Here is a 20,005-nt window from a genome sequence, read left to right on the forward strand (position 1 = left end):
GAGTAGTCATGTTTCTCACACAGAGTCTGAGAAAGAGAGAGAACAATTAACCAAAGCTAGGAACCAAAGAAGCAGTTTTGGCTGGACTATGAACAAAGTACAGTGAGTAGGTCAGGCCCCTACATGTTATGTCAAATCTTAGTAGCTGCAGGTACTGTATCCACTTTCCTACATGCTGATACTGAAATAAAAGGCTGGAAAACTTGAGCTTATTTTTCTTTGTGAGGAGTGTAGAAACACTCTGAGTCTAGAACTCTTTCATGGCCAACATTCAAATAAATGCAATATACAATTTTTCAAGCTCATTGGGCAGTGAACACCATACATACACATGATCAAAAATGAATTAAGCAATTTAATTGTCACCCACCAGGCCCATTTTTATCACTGGTGGCATTACAGCTTTTATATGTGGTTATTTTTAGCATTAGTAAATAGCAGTAGAACTGGTCTGTGGCAGGCGTGGGAGAGCGCACTGGACTTCATTACGTGCTTTGTTCTACTGAACCTTATGAAATCACTTGTCTCTGTGATTTCCTCACCTATGGAAAATAATTCCTGTCACGCAGAAGGTTGCAAGGTTTGATTTAGTACCATGAGTGAAGTTCTTAGATGTTGCACCAGGACAACCCCTTACGATCGCTCACAGAAAGCTGTTGCAGCAATCGGCAAACACGGGGTTGCTCTCCGGGGAGATGACCGAGTTCTTGGGATCTCGGCACCCTGCCCAGCACTCCCCAGCCAAAACCCTGCTGAAGCAGGGCAGTAACCAGACAGGATTCCTCCTGTGCCCCGATATAGGATCTTTCCATTGTTCTGGCCAGGAAACATCCCCTTCCAGCTTTCGGTCCTGACAATTACTAGGATTCTTGGGAAGAGAACAGTCTGCAATAAGCAGTACCAGATGCTTCAGCATCCCCTTCCTTTAACCTCGGAGTGTGTAAGAAAAGGGAACTGCTTTCTATTGACTTGTGTTCTCAAGCCATAATCCATTTTATTTCTTAATACATTTTATTATCTGTCCCCGTTGTCCTCCCTGTGTAATGGACACCCAAGGGGCAGGTGAAGGCAGAGGAGGGAGGCTCCTCCCCCCTTCCAGAAAGTAGCTTTTATCTCCCAGACTTCGCCCTAACTCAGAGGGCACTGAGGGAGGACAAGTCCGAGGGCCCCGGGGCCATCGCCGATTGTTCCAGGCCGGGGCATGGGGCGATCCGGGCAGGACGGTCCGTGAGGGGGGAAAGAACGACACCTGCGCCAGCCCCAGCTCCCGGCTGTCCCTTCCAGCCGCTCCCCGCTGGCACTGTCCCTTCTCCACAGCCCCGGAGATACACTAAGATGCCCAAACCCGTGGCCACCCCGCCCGGCACCGCCCCAGGCCCGGCCCAGCGTTGCCCTCAGGCCGCCGGGGCCGCGCGCCCGCCCCGCTCATGCGCGCTCCCGCCCCCCTCCAGCTGGCTCATTCCATTTATTGCAGGGGGGATGGTGGGTTAAACAGCGCAAGTTTATCGCTCTCTAGAACGCCTTTAGGCGAGTAGTAACGCTTCTCCTTCTGACAAAAAAGTACTTTTATTACTTTGCAATGACTCATAGAGAATGTGGCTGAAATGCAGGGCGGAAAGCCCTTCTAGGCGTGTTGCTGTCCCCCGCTCCCTGTGAGTGGGCCGGCCCGGCTCGTCCCCCCGCCCGGCGCGGAAGGGGCGGGGCGCGGCCGAGGGTCAACGCGGCCGCCGCGGGGAAGGCGCCGGTGCCCGCCCGCCTCAGCCGGCCCCGCCATGGCACCGCCGCCGGGGCAGACCCCACTCCCCGACTGGGACGGGCTGAAGCTCCGCGTGCGGACCCTCATCGCCTCCCACCGCGTCATGATCTTCAGCAAGAGCTACTGCCCGTACTGCAACAAGGTGAGGCGGCGGCGGGAGCGGGCTCGGCGCGGTCCCCCCGCGGGCCCTTCTTCCTTCGGGGGTACATGGGGACACGTCTGCTCCGGGAGCGCCCCGGGCAGGGAAGGGCGCAGGGGAGCGGGGCTGAGCTCAGGCGGTGTGGGGATGGGGTTTGGAGCGTGCAGAGGTAGCGCTGTGCCCGTTCCTCTGGAGCACCACGTGCCAGCCCTTGGAAACCACTTACCAGGCGTGAAACGAGGCAAAGATCCGAACTGGCGTCCTTGGTAGTTCTTTTCCCTTTGCCACGCGGGTAGATGGATGTGTGGAGAGTTCTGATCAGCTTCTGTAGCTGCTGCTCGAAGCTCAGGGTGCTGGATGTGTTCCTTTCTCCCTGGAAGTTTGAGTACCACGTTGGTGTTCAGCTTGGACAAAGCTGCGTCCCAGGGAAGGGTTGTTTTCTGCTCTTTCTAAATTTCAGGGAGAAGGTTGACTGTATAGCAAGTTTAAGTTCTGAATGCTCGCTCTGATGTGTGTTTAAAAAAAAAAAAAGGCACTCTTGGTTAATTGTGATGTTTAGAGAAAAATATGTTTTTAGCCCTGGTTGTGCATCAATATCACAGGGTGGCTGTAACTGCTGAGCCAGAGTAATTAAAAAAAAACCAGGGCCTTCATTAGAATTTAACAATACCAACACACTGGTCATAGACCATACAGAGTGTGGGTGTTTGTAGGCATTGAGATTCTTAGATGTTTACAAACAGCATGTTATGAAATTTTAGTTAAACCCCACACTGCCATATTTCATGTGACCGTGGTGGGAAAACATAATTGGAACTGTGGGATCGAGTCCTGGTGTTCCTCAATGGAACTGACAACCAGGAAAATACTCTGAAGCCTCACTCCCACGTGTAGGTTGGGTTTAGTTCCGGGAGCTCTTGTGGGGGAGGAAATGTTATGACCCTCTTGTAAAAAACTTACATGAGTATATTGTATCTCACTTAAAACTTAATTGAGGTTTTGGGAAAGGAAGCTTCTGTGTATGAGAGGATAGACAAAACAAATGCCTCCTCTCTAACTATGTTTTGGCGGATAGTACAGCATATTAGGCAGCTCAAATCCTTTTAAAATTTACTTAACAATTTACTCACTGGAAGTTTTGGTAAATGAAGTGTTGGAGTCTTGCTCCAGTCTAGTCCAGTTGACAGAAATGTTACCTTCTGTTGTGGAGAAATCCTCTTCTTGAGGACTTCAGTGCTGCCCATTTAGAAATACTTAGTAATTCCTGTCTGTATTGCCCTGTTTGCTTTTACTGACCAAGATTGCAAGTCTTGATGCTCATGGCACTCAGTCCAGTGGTTTTGAGGTCATACAATGGCACAGTAACTTTTTAAGCCTTGGGCCTTTTTCCTTCATCTGTTCCTGGTGTTGCAGTAGGTCTAGACTAAGGCAGTGAGCTTGAGGGGAAAGAAGACTTGATTGTAGTAATTAAATTCCAGATTGTTTTTTCCTGCGTTTGTTCAGACCTTCTCCATTAGGCAGGATTATTTGCTTCAGGGAAGCAGTCAGATATGAGGAATATAATCTTTATTGTCTTGCAAAGGGGAAGAATGATTATTGGGAGTAGGAGGGCCCTCTCTGATGGCCCTTTCTAGGAGGTAGAGTTGAAAGACTGTATGAATTTTTGTGAAGGAACAGGTGACAAATGGGGCTGGGGGAAGAGGAGCTGATTGCTAGGTAGATTTCCTTGGCTTATGTTTCTGTTCATAATAACATATGTAGGTAATATAATGAAGAAAACTTGTAGCAGAGGTATAGATTGCAGACAGAATTAGAAGAAGAAAGTTTGAGAGAAGGAAGCCTCACGAGACATCAAGTGATAAAACAGAAATATCTTCAACACTGTGGGTATTAACAACTCCCACTGAAGAGTTAGAAATTAGCGCAAGGAATGGGAAAACAATGGGTAATGCAGCATTCTTGCTAGCTGATCTAGTCTGTAGAATTAATGAAGTGGATATAATTTAAAAGTGTAGTTACAGCTTGGGTACTTAGCCTGTAATCACATAGTTCTGAGTTCTTAAAGATAGATATGAATAGTGTGCATTGTGTCTGTCTTTTGCTGTGGATGGCTGTTAGCAATGTGCTTTTGGTAGGATTAATTGAAAAACTGAAGATGATTAGCACAAGTGCAGAGAACACTCATGCTCTAAAAAGGGCCTAATTTGGGGGATGGAAAGAATTCTTTATTTCAAATGGAGGTAGCTGTGCTGGAAGAAAATTAAGATTGTTCTTTTCTTCAGAAACAGCACTGCAAATAAATTCTGTAAGTGAATTAAATAGTTGATTGTATTCAGTTTAGCCAGTAACATGACTTGGCAATTGTGCAGTTGTTCTTCTGCAAATGCTATTTATTGTTCAATTGGTTTAACAAGACAGCAGTGGAGAGGGGGTGGTGGTAGAATTACTTTTTTGTCATAACAACCTGGCTGTTCTTTAATTTCTTAGCACCCGGAAAAGATACTGAGCAAGATAGAAATGCATAAAGAAAACATAGGTTTTTCTAGCATGAAAAAATGACAAGTCTGAACACTGTGATATGTTGAAATTTGAGGAGCAACAACTGTGATTGCACAGAAGTTGCTGTTTATTTTAGTTATATTTTATGCTATTACAGATGATGTTCTTAATCCTCGGGGGTTCTGGTCAATTCAGCTGTAGCTATTATGGAATGTTAGCTAATACGTGAAACAGCAGACTTAGGACATACCATAACTACTTTTGTGGTATGAAGCTTGTTTCAAACCTGCTTAGCTACCCTAGTGACAGCATCTCCAGGAACAGTTTTCTAAAGTTAGGCCAATTTCTCAGTTTCACAGAAATTATCTACTGCTAAATAATAATTGGAAGTGTTTCTAGTCTATCACTTTTTGTGAAAACTGGAGTTTAGTAGGTAGGTGAGGCCATTGCATTGGTGAGAAGGGAAGTAAATGGTTGTATGAGTGACCATGCAACCGAGTATCTCATTCCAGACACTTAAAGAAATTACAGTTTTAGGGTTGGGCTGTAGGGAAGAAAGTCGACCAGCAGGCTGCTGGAGTTTCCAGCAGTGTGAGACCAGAATTTCTTGACCTGAGTTTGATTAGTTTTATTGAGCTAAAAGTTTTCAGTGGATTTTTTTTTTCATTAGTTGATCTAATAGCTTCTTTGATTTCCTTTTAATTTTGCCTTGTACAGTGTTGGGTTCTCTGGTTATGTTCCATAGGGAGGTTTACTTTTCATTTCAAAATTGTTTTCTGGAAAAAGCAGTTATTGCTGAGTGCTCCAGTGAGTATTTCTGAGAAATCATTTCCTCTTCACCTTATCTAGATATTACTCATGATTAGTGTATGTTATCTTTCTACTCCTAATCATTTCCTTTTCCAAAATGAAGTAATCTATTATCTCTTGCATGCACTGAAGATTTTGTAACTGCTCATATGTTTGTTACTGTTCTTTCTTTCAGTTTCATTAGCACAAGTATAATCTGTTCATAAGTATAAAGTTCAATAGCTACTTCTAATCAGGATGCTGACTTCTGATTTTTGTTCTCTCTACTACATATCTTCAGTAGAGAATAAAGGTGGTCTAAATGCCTTAAATCTGTCCTTTCTTGAGTGTAATCCTTTCTTGTTATACTAATGTTCTGTCCTGTCCTCCCCCCTGCCAGCTGCTGTTGCAATGTTTTGGTAAAGGTTTTTTTTTAAAAAAAACAACAAACTAATGAAATCTTGCCTGTTACTCTGCTACTTTGCTGCAAACTAGACCAGCAGCCAAGTAGCTAGTTTTGTGACTTCCCTCCAGATTCTTAACTTATCACATCCTAGTAGTAATCTCTTTAAGCTCTGCTTTTTAGATCTTTCATGGCATTCAGCTTGGGCTTAATAATGGCAGATGCAGAGTGGAGGTCTGGAGCAGTTCCACTGCTGTTTTCCTTTCATTCAGCCTGTAGCCATAATCATTCCAGGAAGCAAGCCTGAAGGTAATGGGGAGCTTAGGACCAAAGTTTTTAGATAACCTAGATGGGTAGAGGACTAAGTGTCTCACACACTGGATGTGTGAAGGAGGAGCTCAGTTTGTTGAACCTTAAGAAGGCTGAGGAGGAATTTTAGTTACTGTCCTCAGCTGTCAAGATGACCAGACTCTTCTCAGAGTTGAGGAGTGAAAGGATAAGGACCAATAAACATAAGTTGCAGTGGGAGATACTCCAATGAGATCGAAGTTCTTTACCGTGAGGATGGTCAAACACTGAACCAGCCCAGAGATGTTCTGGTGTCTCTGTCCTTGTGGATGTTCAGAATGAGAGGTCAGTGCTTAAGCAATGGGATCAGCGTTCACATTTTGGCTCTGCTTTGAGCAGGGAGTTGGCACAGATGACCTGCAAAGGTCCCTTACAACATCAATTATTCTACAACTGTAGAACCAATACAATCAATTATACAAGCAGAGCTTATTTTTGTATGTTGTGGTTGATGCATGATATGGTAAGAAGCTCACTATGTGGTTGGTACAGAATATAAAATCTTCCTGTTTGTATAAAGCTGAAACTTCGTCAGAAAGCACTGAAATACTCAGTCTTCAGCATAGTAACAGCATGGATCACAGCAACATTAAAAACATTTTTATTCATCATGTGCTTGACATCTTTAAACTTATTCTAATATTCTTGTGACTCAACATACTCTTAATGAAGCGCTGTCAGTAAATTTGAGGTTCATCAGAAAGCTGGTTGTAAAATGTTCAGACTCCATGCTGGCAAGTGGATCCATCATACAGGCATTTAGTGATTCTTGCTAGAGCTGTTTTCACATCCAAATAATTATGATTAAAGCAGATTTATTTTTTTAACACATAGTCTTACAATATTTATTTGCATGGGCATGTCTGCAAATTATATTTCAAAGGAGTAAATGCTGCTGTATGTAATGCTACATCCTGTGCCGTGAGGGATGGCATAGAATCATAGAATCAGCTGGGTTGGAAGGGACCTTTGAGATCATCAAGTCCAACCCTTGATCCACTACTGCTGTGATTACTAGACCATGGCACTAAGTGCCACATCCAGTCTCATCTTAAAAACCTCCAGGGACAGAGAATCCACCACTTCCCTGGGCAGCCCATTCCAGTGCCTGATTACCCTCTCTGTAAAGAATTTCTTCCTAATATCCAACCTAAACCTCCCCTGGCACAGCTTAAGACCATGCCCTCTTGTCTTGCTGATAGTTGCCTGGGAGATGGCATTGTCCATCTGGAAGACAATTCACAATTTGAATACTGAGAGTTTAATAAATAATGCTACTGTAAAAATCTTGTTTCTAAAAGGCTGCCTGGTTTGAATCTGGTAATGGTACACTCTGTCCATCCAGAACTTAGGTTAGAAAAACACCCAGCTGAGTACACTTGGAAAGTATTAAGATTTTCTGCAGCTTTTTATAATGCCAGATTTTTTTTATTTTCTTGAGAGTGTTTTGTTTTGCATGTCATTCTCTACTACCTTCTTTTGCTTTCTTTTTTTCTGTAATACTACCAAAGAATCTTGCTGCTGCTTTATCTCTTTGTTTTTCCATATGGCAGCCACTTTCATGGCTTTTGGTATGTCAGGGACGCAGGAGTCTGCAGCTAAGGAAACTGTACATAGAAACTTTTCCTTAGGTAATGAAACTTGGAAGGTTAAATAGCCTGGCTTTAAGTGCAAAACATAAAGTAATGCCAAACTTTAGCAAAGCTGCGTAGAGCCCAGCCCTCAGAGCGTCGTAACTGAGACTTAGAGGTTCCCTGTGTATATCCAACAATGAGTTTTACCCTGAGCTGAATGTCAGATGTTGAGAAAGCTTTGCATTGGCCTCGTGTCTGTTTGTGTTGCAGGTGAAGGAACTCTTCCGCTCCATGCGTGTGGAGTACTATGCTTTGGAGCTTGATGTGACTGGTAAGTAGGAGAAAGAAAATCCATCACGTGCTGTTTAATGTAACTAAAAATGGATGACTGTGCATGATTCCTTAGGCTGTCTTGAACTAATCAGAGGATACATAAAAACAATTAAAATACATTTTAATATGTGCAGAGATAGAAGTAATTAGTCTTCAATGTGGATTTTAAAAAAGGATGTGTTTTTAGTAGAACTGAAGGTTTTTTAACTGTAAAAATGAGCAATTGCTAGAGGATGTGAGATCTGATTTCTCTACAAGGAGCTCTGTCTTTTGGGAAAAAAAGCCTGTAGTATTATTTCCTACTTCTGTTTCTGTTGTGGCTTTAGATGAGTTGTTAATGTTTGACTTGGTGTATGGGTGACCTTCACTGGGAGAGTTGCTGAGTCACTGCAAGAAAGGGTAAATTCCAGTACCTTGGCTGCTGCTAGTTTGAGGTGGGGTTTTTTTAAAGTCCAAGCTGCTTTAGTTTTAGGATATGTGCAGTGCTTTATGCATATATGTACAGAGTGCATGTAGATTTTAATGTAGTTTTAGGAACAAGTAGTTTCTTGCACGATTCTTAGTAAACTCTTAGTTGCACTGTTCATAAGCTGTTGAATATGTATTATCAATTTTTTTTCTGTACAAAACTTAAGTTTCCAATTTTTTTTCTAAAGTACAATGCACAACCCTTTTTTATTTTTTTTACCCTGGAATTACTTGTAATTAATAATGTATTTCCCTTGCAATTGCTCAGATTACTGATATGAAATAGATGGGGTCTTGGAATAAAAAGATTTTAGTCAAAGTGATTATTGTAAATGCTCATTTTCACATTTACTGCCAAGAGATCCAAATCGAGCCTGTGTGTAGGTACTAATGATTCAGATGACAAGTCAGGTCAAGCAATGATCATTTTAAAATTGGAAAGTTTAAGACATTGTGGTGGGTAGAAAAAGTCTGAAGGTAGCTTTAAGGTAAGTAAAAAAGCATGTTCATACTTCTCTTCCCCATATTCTCATAATACAGAACTGCTGGGCAAAATTATGTGCATGGATACAGAACCAGACAGCTCTCGTGAAAGAAAAGCTGTCTGTGTGATCTCCTGTGATAGTTGGAAAAGAATTTTTGTGTAGTACCAAGTGTGACACTGTCAGGAAGAGACTGATAAGAATCCAGGAAATACAAGGACTAAACTCTTATTACTTTAACTTCATTCTGTAGAATTATGGCTTGAAACACCAGTATAATCTCTGTGTGTAAGCATACTCCTTTGACAAGTAGTTTCTGAAGACTTGCTTATGTTCAGGAAACCTGCAAATGTGATGTTTATAATAGAATTGTTTTCTTGGCAGGCCTATGGTGTATCACAGTCCAAACCTTTAATACTTCAGATTGTTCTAAAAGCTCTCTTCCTGAAAATTGTTCATAATGTACCCATTCCTTTTATTCTTAGATGATGGGGCCAGTATTCAGCAAGTGTTGGCAGAGTTAACTAATCAGAGGACAGTGCCTAATGTATTTGTCAATGGAACTCACATAGGTGGCTGTGATGCTACGTACCAGGTAACTTAACTTTAAAAATCAGGTAGAAGTAGACAAGACTGAGTGAATTTGCTGTTTGATCATAGTTAAATTTTGTGTGACCTATTAGACTGGGTGTTCTAGCTCGGAGTCACTGTGACTCAGCTGCTGTTTGCTCAAAAATGTGTGTGCTAATTTGATTTTTTTTTTCTCTCTCTCTCAGGCTTATCAGGACGGATCACTGCAGAAACTTCTTGGGGATAGCAAAGATACAGAACCCTATGAATATGACCTCATTATCATTGGTGGTGGCTCAGGTGGACTTGCATGTTCCAAGGTATGTCATGAAAATTTCATTAAAGAACAGGTTGTATGTAAAACTTCTTCAAAAGCTAATCTCTCAATTATATTACTATAAAACAGTGTATATTTTGATGAATATTACTGTTCAACTTGTTAATTGATGAACCAGTAGTGGTGCTCACTCAGGAGATAATGGTCTGTGTGGACCAGTTTCTAGCCAATGTCTATTCAGGTCTTGATCCTATTAATAGGTTTTAGTTTTCTGGCTGAGGGTGGAACCAAATGTTTTTTAAGTACCTCTTCATGTGTAATACACAAGCACTTTAACACTTCCAAACAGTAATATAGAAAACTTAAAGGCTACTCTTGAAGACTTTTAACACTTTAGGATATGGAATCATCAGTCACCTGAAATGAAGTGCTTTCAGCTGTCACTTTTTTTTTTTCATCCATGAACATACCAAGTCAGTCCTGCCCTCCTAAGGGAAAAGGAGACCTAACAGCATAAATATTTTTTTGGGTGAGGTAGAAGAGTATCATAGGCTCGTAAGCCCATCTCTTACCTTTTTCAGGTCGTGGGTTTTAACAGCATAGGATGATGGGGATGCAGCGTTGAACATATAAGCAGACATTCAAAGTTTGGAAGAAAGTAATAGTTTCTGAGGGATTTCAATTTTTGTCTAGTGAAGGAGATAGAAGAGCCATATATGATAGTGAAACTAACTAATAAAGACAGTAAAGAAGCCTTCTGTTAGTGCTGAGTGTATCACGAACATTAATGACTGGACAAGCCTTCTTGGTTGAGTAATGCTGACTGGTCGTTTGTATCTTTTGTAGGAAGCTGCTGCCTTGGGAAAGAAAGTAATGGTATTGGATTATGTTGTTCCAACACCTCTTGGAACCTCATGGGGTAAGCTTCTGTTATCATGTATTTTATGATGCTCCAGTACCAGTGATACATGCTGAGATGTTATATATCATGGATTTGTGTTCTTAGAAATTGAGGCTGAATTCCTGTAATTCTGGTACTCAGATAACAAAAGGAGTTGTTTTCCTGGCATGCCTGCTGCCTTTCTGGATAGTTCTTGCTGTTTTGTGCATTGCTAACTCTGTTCTTTGTCAAATGTTCTAGTTTTGATCACTTTCAAATAGTGTCTGGGTGGTGTGTGTGCACTGGTTCTATTTTGTGGACAACTGCCTTTAGAACAGTGGCTACATGCCTATATATGTCTCACCTTTCCATAATTACAGACACCTGCTGTCTGACCTTATTAGTGATATTGGAAGTTTAGAATGAGTAAGGAACTTCATTGGTGAAATTTTATTTAGTTGAGGAATGAATGTGCTTTTGTAGGTAGTATGTCAAACACATGCATGTTTCAAATTCCTCATAATAGCTGATACTAAACTCTAGGAACTCTGGGCTTTCTGCCTTGCTTACTTGCCAACTTGACCAAAATCTTAAGCACTGTGGAATAAGTAACCTGGATCTGTGTTTAAGATACACTGTACCCATCTTGGTTCAGTGAGTCTGGTCACTTCTTAAGCTGAATCCAAATTTATAAGCTTAGTGTGCTCATTGTATTTTAAAATGTCTCTTACAACAGAAATTTCATGTTACTTGTGTGACTGTAGCAAACTTCACCAACTGATATATGGGTGATCATATAAAGCACATAATAGGAAAAGCATACATGTCCTGTTTTTTGAAACAATAACGTGGTTCTTTCCATCTTAGGACTTGGTGGCACATGTGTAAATGTAGGTTGCATTCCTAAGAAGCTAATGCATCAAGCAGCACTTCTGGGCCAGGCACTCCAAGATTCAAGGAAATATGGGTGGCAGTATGAAGAACAAGGTTAGTAAGAACAGGGAGGACAGCCCAAGACTGTACAGATGAGATGCTGAGCTCAAGACCGTTCTTGTGCTTTGGACTCAATAAATTAGAAGCAGAATTCAGTAGTTTTCTTAGGTGAATCAGAAGGCATCCTCCTTCTTGAGTCATAAAAACCTTTAGGGTTGAAAGTTAATTGTGTTTTGCTCCCTATATTATCTGAAATAAATGAAAGAGCTTCTAGAATGGACTTATTTCAGATAGTAGCAAGTCAAGTAAATATTAGCATAGTAGAACAAGACCTTAATAATTATCCTCATTACTGATAATGATGTTTTCTTAGCATGATATATAGCGAATAAGGGTTTTTTTTAAGGGTTCATTGCACTTTTATTTCTTTAAATATGAAATTATTGTCTTATTTCAGTTAAACACAACTGGGAGATCATGGTAGAAGCAATTCAGAACTACATTGGTTCTTTAAACTGGGGCTATCGAGTGTCCTTGAGAGAAAAGTCTGTGACATACCTCAATTCTTATGGAGAATTCGTTGAACCACACAAAATTAAGGTATGCACTGCATTTAAAAGACTTAATTGGGAGGGAAAACTCATGTTCTAAAACTGCCTTTTAAAAGCCAGCACAGAAAAGGCTTCATCTTAACATTGCCGGCTTAGGTCAGCTGAAGTTAAAAACTCATTTGTGAAATAAGTTATTGATTTAAATAATTATTGTACTTTAGTACATTCCACAGTGTCTGCAAACCTAGTAAGTGTTACATAAGAGTAATGTGGACATCTTTAAACCTGTGTCTTGCAAGAACAGAGTAAGGTGGTCTCAGTCTCTAACTTCATGACTGAGTTCAGCAGCCTGAGTGAGGAGGGGAAAAAAAGAAAAGCTTTAGCTGTATGATTTTGCAACTTGGAAAACCTTCATACTAAAGCATAAAAACTATTGAAATTAAATTCAGATTAAGCACTTGCGTAACAGCACTGCTGGAACCTTATGCTGTATCAGCATACAAATTAAACTGTCAGTTTTGCAAGACAAAGCATGTGCTGGCAATCTTGCTGTAAGTGATCATACTGTACCAAGGTTAACCTAGAAAAGTGCATATTGAAGGCACCTGTAGCGTTCAGTGGGTGTAATTGTCTGTTTTCATTATCAAGGCTGAACTACAAGTGTTTCAGACCTGGAGACCAGCAGTGAAAGATAGCAGTGTGTTCAATGTACCTCATGTACCAACTGTTGTAGTGTCCAGGCATGCAGGTCATCTACTTAAGTGTCCTTAGTCAATAAATGAAGTAGAACAGAAAGACTTCCAGCAGGTGGTTGGACTAGATGACCTCCTGAGGTCTTTTCCAACCTGAATTATCTGTTGACCCAATGGGGGGGAAGTTTCCCTTTCTGTTGGAAAATAACTAAAGAGCAAGAACGAAGGTCAGATTTTGGAAGAGAAAGACCAAGAATCTCTAGAAGTTAAATTAGTTTGAATTCACTTAAGGTTGGATCTTAGGCTCTCTGAAATCATGCAACTAGTTTAATTTTTTAATTTCTACATTAGCCTAAGAACTAATTGATATTATTCTGTCTTTAGCATTGCGTTGGCCTTTTATTGGGGGGGCAGAGAGGGTCTTAGTTTGTTGTGGCTTTTTATAATCTGAAAGTGAAGTTGTTACAAGTAGTTCAATATAAATGAGTAGTTGAAATGGGCGGGATTCAAAAAGTAAGTGATTTTGAGTGCTCTAATGTGAGAAAAGCCTGATAGTCTGTTGTTTAAACCTGTTGTTCTTCAGTGACCTGCGTGGCATCTCTAAATGCATTAGATCTTGTTTCAAACCACTTATTCTTCATTCTTAAACGTAGTTTTTATTTTAAAACCTATGAAAAAGACTGTCTTAACTGCATCTTTATCAACAGGCAACTAATAGAAAAGGACAAGTAACCTATCACACAGCAGAGACTTTTGTCCTGGCAACAGGAGAAAGGCCTAGATATCTGGGTATCCCTGGAGATAAAGAATTCTGTATTACAAGGTGAGATAAAAAGGTACAATAGACTGAACTTTGTCTGCTCTAGTGTCTGCAAAGACAAACAAGCTTGTGTTGGAAGAACCTTGTAACTTACACTTCTTTCCTTTTCAGCGATGACCTTTTCTCCCTGCCTTACTGTCCTGGCAAAACTCTAGTTGTGGGTGCTTCCTATGTGGCTCTGGAGTGTGCAGGATTTCTTGCTGGTCTAGGTCTGGATGTCACGGTGATGGTGCGTTCCATCCTTCTGCGGGGCTTTGACCAAGAGATGGCTGAAAAAGTAGGTGCTCACATGGAAACACACGGCGTGAAGTTCATCAGGAAGTTTGTACCTGTTCAGGCAAGTGCTTTTTTTAGGTTTCCTCTCTCCACACAAGGTTACTTTGAACAGCACATGTAAAATGCAGGTGTTGTCTGGGAAGGCTTTGGCTCTCTGCAGAAATAAATGTTTTATGAGGCTAAGCTGTTTTACTGTTGAGTGATAGATTAGTAGGTCAAGGCTTGAAGTGACAGTGTAAATGATCTCTGCTCTGTGGGTCGTTCTAAGCTTACAATGATTTGCACAGGTTGAACAGCTGGAGCAAGGCATGCCGGGGAGGCTGAAAGTGACGGCAAAGTCTACTGAGGGAGAGGAAATCTTCGAAGGAGAATATAACACTGTAAGCATTTCTGGCTTTGAAATAACTGCATATAGATACATGTGAAAATGTACGAAAATACTTTTATCTTGAACAACTTTTAAAGGGAAATTCTGCTTGAAAAATCTAAATTACTGGCGTAAAAAAATATGTGAAAATTCAATATTCGTCTTCATTTGAACCCTGTCCGCAGAATGGGTGAAAGAAACTTTGTGTCTGGAATTTAGTTCATATGAACAGTTGCTTCTGGTTTTGTTCTGAAAGTACTGTTTTGCTGTTTGTTGCATCTCTGAAACAAGTTGCACATGGGGAAGACTGAACTGTTGGTGGCTTCTGAAAAAAATTTTGAAAAAGCCACTTTGTTCATGTGCTTCAGTTTTTTCAGTAGAAGACCAAAGGAAGTGTTATGTTATGCTTCTCTTGCATAAAGTTATTGTGTTTAATTTGGGGTTTTGTTTTTAGGTTTTGATAGCCATTGGTCGTGACGCATGTACCAGAAATATTGGATTAGAGACAATTGGTGTCAAAATCAATGAGAAGTGAGTATTGCTCAACTCCCTTAAACCACTGAATGCAAGGATTTTTTAACTCTTTAACAATACCTAGTGGTACTGATGGATTTTTTTTTTTTTTTAATGGTCTTACACCTGGCATTTATGTGAACCTTTAAAACCTTTTTTCAAGTGAAAAAAGGCATAAACATATTCAATAAAATGTACTCAGTAGTTAGAATAACACCTTTGTGGCAGAGCTTCTCCCTTCTGTTTTTTTTGCCGAGCTCTGAGGAGGGTTGTGATACTGAATTCTGTTCTCTTCTGTTTGTTTTAAAGGAATGGGAAAGTACCTGTTAATGATGAAGAACAAACCAATGTGCCTTATGTTTATGCTATTGGGGATATCTTGGATGGAAAGCTTGAACTTACCCCAGTTGCCATTCAGGCAGGGAGACTGCTGGCCCGCAGGCTGTATGGGGGTAGTTCCAGAAAGGTAAAGCTATAAGCAGACATCTTCAACTTGTTTCTATGCTTTTTGCCTCAAAATTTGCTTGAGTTGATTTGTCCACTTGTCTGTGGGCTCTGCAAGTGTTTTGTAAAAAAGAAAAAAAGTGCTAATACAACTTTTCTGTTATGGAATGTATAGAACTTATATAGTCTAAATATGATTTTTTATTTTTAGTGTGACTATATCAACGTACCAACGACAGTGTTTACTCCTTTAGAGTATGGCAGCTGTGGGTTTCCTGAAGAAAGAGCCATAGAAGAATATGGAAAGCAAAACTTGGAGGTAAGAGCATTCAAGAATCATTTAACTTGTAGCTTGAGAGTGGTTTTTCTTGGGCCTTGCTGCTTTACTCTCAAGGCACAGTGTTAAAACAAGATTAGAAGGTTAGCAAGATAGGTAGAACTGTTTTGGCAGTGTTTTCGTCTGGCCAATAAGATACTGGATTCACAGAAACCCAGGACTGGACTTAATACCATTTGAATTGCACGTAGCTGTTTGCAGGCAGCTGAGAAGCATTTGACCTCAGGAGGCTATACCTGGGTTGCAAAACTGTTACTTGTTGTCATGAATTAAAGACTTTCTACTGAAGTATACTGAACTCCTGAGGTGAACTGACTGTTTTCTGCTGGTTCTCTATACTTGAATTGGGAATCAGTTTTTTCCTGACCTTATCATATGACTATAGGAGTGTTGGGCATAACTTCCACGTTCTACAGTAATTTCTGGCTTCTGCACTTCCCTGGGGAATTTCATTAAAGCTGCTTGCATGCCTTGTGTTTAACTCTTTAAGTCTTTGAAATCACTTGGCATTATTTAACTCCTGCTGTTAACTGTTCTGCAGAATAGGTTTAAACTCACAGTAACTGGATATTAACTTTACATTCCTCTTTCTAGAAGTACAATCTTAAATGCTGTGTATCTGTTGCTGTTTTCATCAAGTATTTAAACAGGGGTACATGGTTTGAGTCAAGTCTTCTGCTGACTTTTGGAGGATGGCCTCTGTGGACTGGGTGAAACAGAAATTGCTGTCTTGTCTAGTTTATGTAATAAACATCTAGTGGGCTTAATGTCAAACCACCCGTTTATAAAGATACTAAAAATTAGAATTATGTCTGACTGAATTAATTTGTGAAATTCTAATGCACTTTTTCTTGTCATTCTCCCAGGTTTATCACAGTTTGTTCTGGCCACTTGAATGGACAGTACCAGGCAGAGATAACAATACCTGTTATGCAAAGATTATCTGCAATAAACAGGACAATGTAAGTAGTAGGCTGGAATGGATATGCTGAGTGTATTCTTGAAATCTTTTTAGACAGGCCAAAAGACTAAGATCTTTTATTTGGTCTGCCTGAGGCCAGCTCTACCCAGTCTGTTAACATAAGTATTTGTTTTAAAAGGGCTAATCAATTTGGAGGCAGCTGATGGTTTTGTTTAGGGTTTGGGGTTTTTTTTCTTTGTTTAGCAGCTGTTTGAGCAAATGGTGGCTTTATACATTATGAAACTTCACCCTGAATTCTTATTTGATAGATTTGTGAAGAAATTTGCCAGAGTTTTTCTTCCAAGTGAGTTTTGAGTAACTGTGCCACCTACTGTCTTGCTTTAGATTTCTGGACCTTGTGGTTTTTGTCCTTTGAGAAGTGCAGTTTTGCATGTTTCATAGACACTTGAAAAACATGTGGTTGGTCCTTAAAAACTGATGAGATACAGGAATTTTCAGTGATTAGCGGGTTCTTGTTGTGGCAGAAGTGCCAATACTGTCTGATACTTTTTCCCAAAACTGTCTGGGAGAACAGACAAAGAAGGAATGATATGAAACAGCATGGCTTTTGAGCTTTTTTTTTTTTCTAATTAGTCCACCTAACACTTTTTCAAAGACTCCAAAAAGGCTCAAAGTTCTGATTTATTGGAGCCTCATTGGAAATAATCCTAATTAAAATAACGCAATGGAAGGAGGGACTTTATTTAGATTTTATGTGAAAGGTTTTTTTCCTAGGATGCTGAAGGAGAATGTAAGGTAAATAGTGTATTAAAGTCACTCATTTTGAGGAATTTGTATCCTCTCTTGCAAATCATGGCCAGACCTGTGATAGGGTATCTCTGAAGGTGTAGAAACATCCTGGGAAAATGTTTTAAAACGCAGCTTGTATGCCTCTTGATAAACAATTCAGGAAACAAATTGAAACAAACCACACCCATTTTTAACTTGTAGCCTACTGCCATCAGTCTAGATCTGGCTAAAGACAAAGTTCAACCCTATGTTTTCTTTTTTTCTCTTGTTAACTGCTTGGGGAGGGAGGGAACAGCCAGTGAAAGCTCTCCAGCATAAACAGATCCTCTATCTGACCTAATTTCAACATAGATAAATAATATTAAATCTGAATGTACTAAAGATACTGTATATCTATAAAATCATAAAAACAATTGATAAAACTAGAATGTATTTAGTTTTACACAGTATCTTTGATTTAGTGCTGAGTAATCATTTTAAAACTTGTTTCATTGTGCTACACTGGACTGGAAAGAACTGCAGATCTACTTCATTTAAGTAGTTAATTTTTTGTTAAAGGCTCTGCTATTGACCTGCTTCCATAACATACATTTCTAGTGTAGTGGGAGTTACACACTAGAGCTTTTGTTGCACTTTGCCTTGTACTAACTCATGTTTTTCTCTCATGTGTTGTAAAGAATCGTGTGATAGGACTTCATGTTCTTGGGCCTAATGCTGGTGAAGTGACCCAAGGTTTTGCTGCTGCAATAAAATGTGGTCTCACCAAAGAACTGCTTGATGAAACAATTGGTATCCATCCTACTTGTGCAGAGGTAAGGAAGGGGCAAGGCACAACTTGATTTAAAAACTGCTTTTGAAGACCACTTAGATGCAAGGAAAGACTACTACATTGTGTTCTGAGATTTATTTAGTATTTGTTTAGCTCCTAACCATAAGATACTGACATGTGATAGGAAACATGTTAATTGTGCACTACAACCTGTTTTCTGTTTTAATAGTTCAAAGAAATGTAGCATTGTTACTTTACAAGAGGAGACCAATAGCCGTGTGGATGATAATGCAGACAACAGTAAATAAGCAGTTCTTTTGATCTGTTACAGGTGTTCACTACAATGGATATTACAAAGGCCTCGGGACAAGACATCACTCAGAAGGGCTGCTGAGGTTAAACCTGCTGTTTTACATGTTTCCATGTTGTTCACACTTGGTTCTGGGGAAGCTCTGATACATCAACTGCTTTGCAGCAAAGTAAACGTGTGCATCAGTACCACTGTACATGCTGCAGCTGGGAGTGGTGCCTTTGAGAGCCTTCCTCAGTAAGTTGTGTTGCACGTGGAAACAGTAATACAGCAGGAAAATCTTGGACTGTAAATCCTGGCTTTGCTTGGAATTAGCACTGCGGTGCTTTTTTGACGTTCTAGCTCGGAACCTTCTTGTGAGGTGAGCTACGACTGATGGCTCCATGCAAGGTTGGGAGATCCTTCCTCTAGTCACGTGACTGAACTCCTCCTGAAGGAAATTCTTAAATTGCACAAATTAAAGCTGATGCTTCTAGGTTCCAGTGTCTTGTACAAATGCTTGAAGTAGAAGACAAATATATAATTGAATGATTCTTGCCAACAGTTTACAGTTGACAGATTTATCTTTTTGATGAATTTTGTTATACTTAGTTGTATGTTCAGTTGAGGCAAGACGGCACAAATAGAATGCAGTGTTGAGCAGTGCAGTTCAAGCACTAGTCTCCCACCTCAACCAGTCTAAAACATCAAAGTAACATGAGACATTGCTGTTGTTCACATTCATAGTTGTTTGACCTCAGGTGAGGGCATGTCTTTAAAATAAAAATTTGAGTTGTAGGCATCCTGTGTGTCAGGGTTGAAGAGCATAAGCGCAAGACCTTGTCAATTTGCCCAAATCTGGTTTCAGCTCTGTAACTTAAAAACCTTACAGAACCCACTATAAGTCTGTGATCTTAAGTGGAGTACTAAAATCTTTGGGAAGCAGACTCTGCCCCACTAATACAGTCGGTGCCTGCCCACGATGGTAGTAAGCATTGTCTAGAACTGCTCTCTGAATCATGTGTGGCAGCACAGAGCAATGACCTGGTGTGCTTTGTGTAGTGTTGTGTACAGTCAGTACTCTGAAGCTTTCTTCCACCCCGACGTGCTGTTTTGGGGGAATTGTGCTTGAATTTGGCTCTTAGTTTTGTCCAAAGGGATGTTTTGAAAGACTATTCTGAACATTGTATGATAGTAAACAGTTTTTAACTATTTAATCTGTGATGTACCATGGAATTTGAAGTTCAATAAACAATGAATACAACACACTGTGGTGTCTGACCTCCTGGTTTATGTTGCCTGAGATTTTATTGTGCTTCGATTATGTTGTTTATCCCATGCAGTACCAAAACCTCTGTAGAGCTGTGCATGCTGTAATCTTTTAAATGGAGAAACAAGTTGTCTTGTCACACCTGGGGGCTTGCTCAAGATATCCAACATGCTTCTATTTTGTTATACAGAATTCTCTCTTCTCAGACTAAGAGAACAATTTTATACCGCTTCTGTATATTCCAGAAGATCCTAAATACCTACGTTATAGCATTTAACTACAACACAGCTCAGAGATGCTCAGTAGAATCTAGTTAGAGTGTGAGCAACAACTCTTGCTGGTGTTCAAATTTAACAACTCTTGGAGACTTTGGGTTTTGCGGGGGGGGGCCTGTAGTACTGAAAAATACTTTCATTTGACCATGGAGACGCTGAGCTGCTGGTGTTGCTTTGCTGCAGAGCTGTGGGAAGTTACTTGTTCTGGTCTCATATTGGCTAGAGCCACATCTTGCTGTC

The 20,005-nt window shown here is 40.3% G+C and overlaps 1 protein-coding gene across 1 annotated transcript; it reads left to right on the plus strand.

Moving 5' to 3' along the window:
- Positions 1–1,716: 1,716 nt before the first annotated feature.
- Positions 1,717–19,488, plus strand: TXNRD3 (thioredoxin reductase 3). Its single transcript, XM_027700646.1, has 16 exons — positions 1,717–1,898; positions 7,779–7,839; positions 9,277–9,386; positions 9,568–9,681; positions 10,485–10,557; positions 11,386–11,505; positions 11,909–12,051; positions 13,402–13,517; positions 13,626–13,851; positions 14,078–14,170; positions 14,612–14,688; positions 14,980–15,136; positions 15,326–15,433; positions 16,318–16,413; positions 17,840–17,974; positions 18,263–19,488. The coding sequence occupies exons 1-16, from the start codon at positions 1,773–1,775 to the stop codon at positions 18,323–18,325; spliced, it is 1,818 nt and encodes a 605-aa protein (XP_027556447.1). The 5' UTR covers positions 1,717–1,772; the 3' UTR covers positions 18,326–19,488.
- The last annotated feature ends 517 nt before the right edge of the window (positions 19,489–20,005 follow it).

This window comes from Neopelma chrysocephalum, unplaced genomic scaffold, assembly GCF_003984885.1.
Source record: "Neopelma chrysocephalum unplaced genomic scaffold, ASM398488v2 Primary Assembly neopelma1_147, whole genome shotgun sequence".
NCBI lineage: Eukaryota > Metazoa > Chordata > Aves > Passeriformes > Pipridae > Neopelma > Neopelma chrysocephalum.

What these genes read in the sequence shown, in the direction of transcription:
- TXNRD3 (XM_027700646.1), top strand. Translation starts at nt 1,773, where the DNA reads ATGGCACCGCCGCCGGGGCAGACCCCACTCCCCGACTGGGACGGGCTG. An exon ending in ACCTCTTGGAACCTCATGGG is followed by an intron (nt 10,558 to 11,385) that starts GTAAGCTTCTGT and finishes TTTCCATCTTAG; the next exon opens with GACTTGGTGGCACATGTGTA. An exon ending in GGAAGTTTGTACCTGTTCAG is followed by an intron (nt 13,852 to 14,077) that starts GCAAGTGCTTTT and finishes TGATTTGCACAG; the next exon opens with GTTGAACAGCTGGAGCAAGG.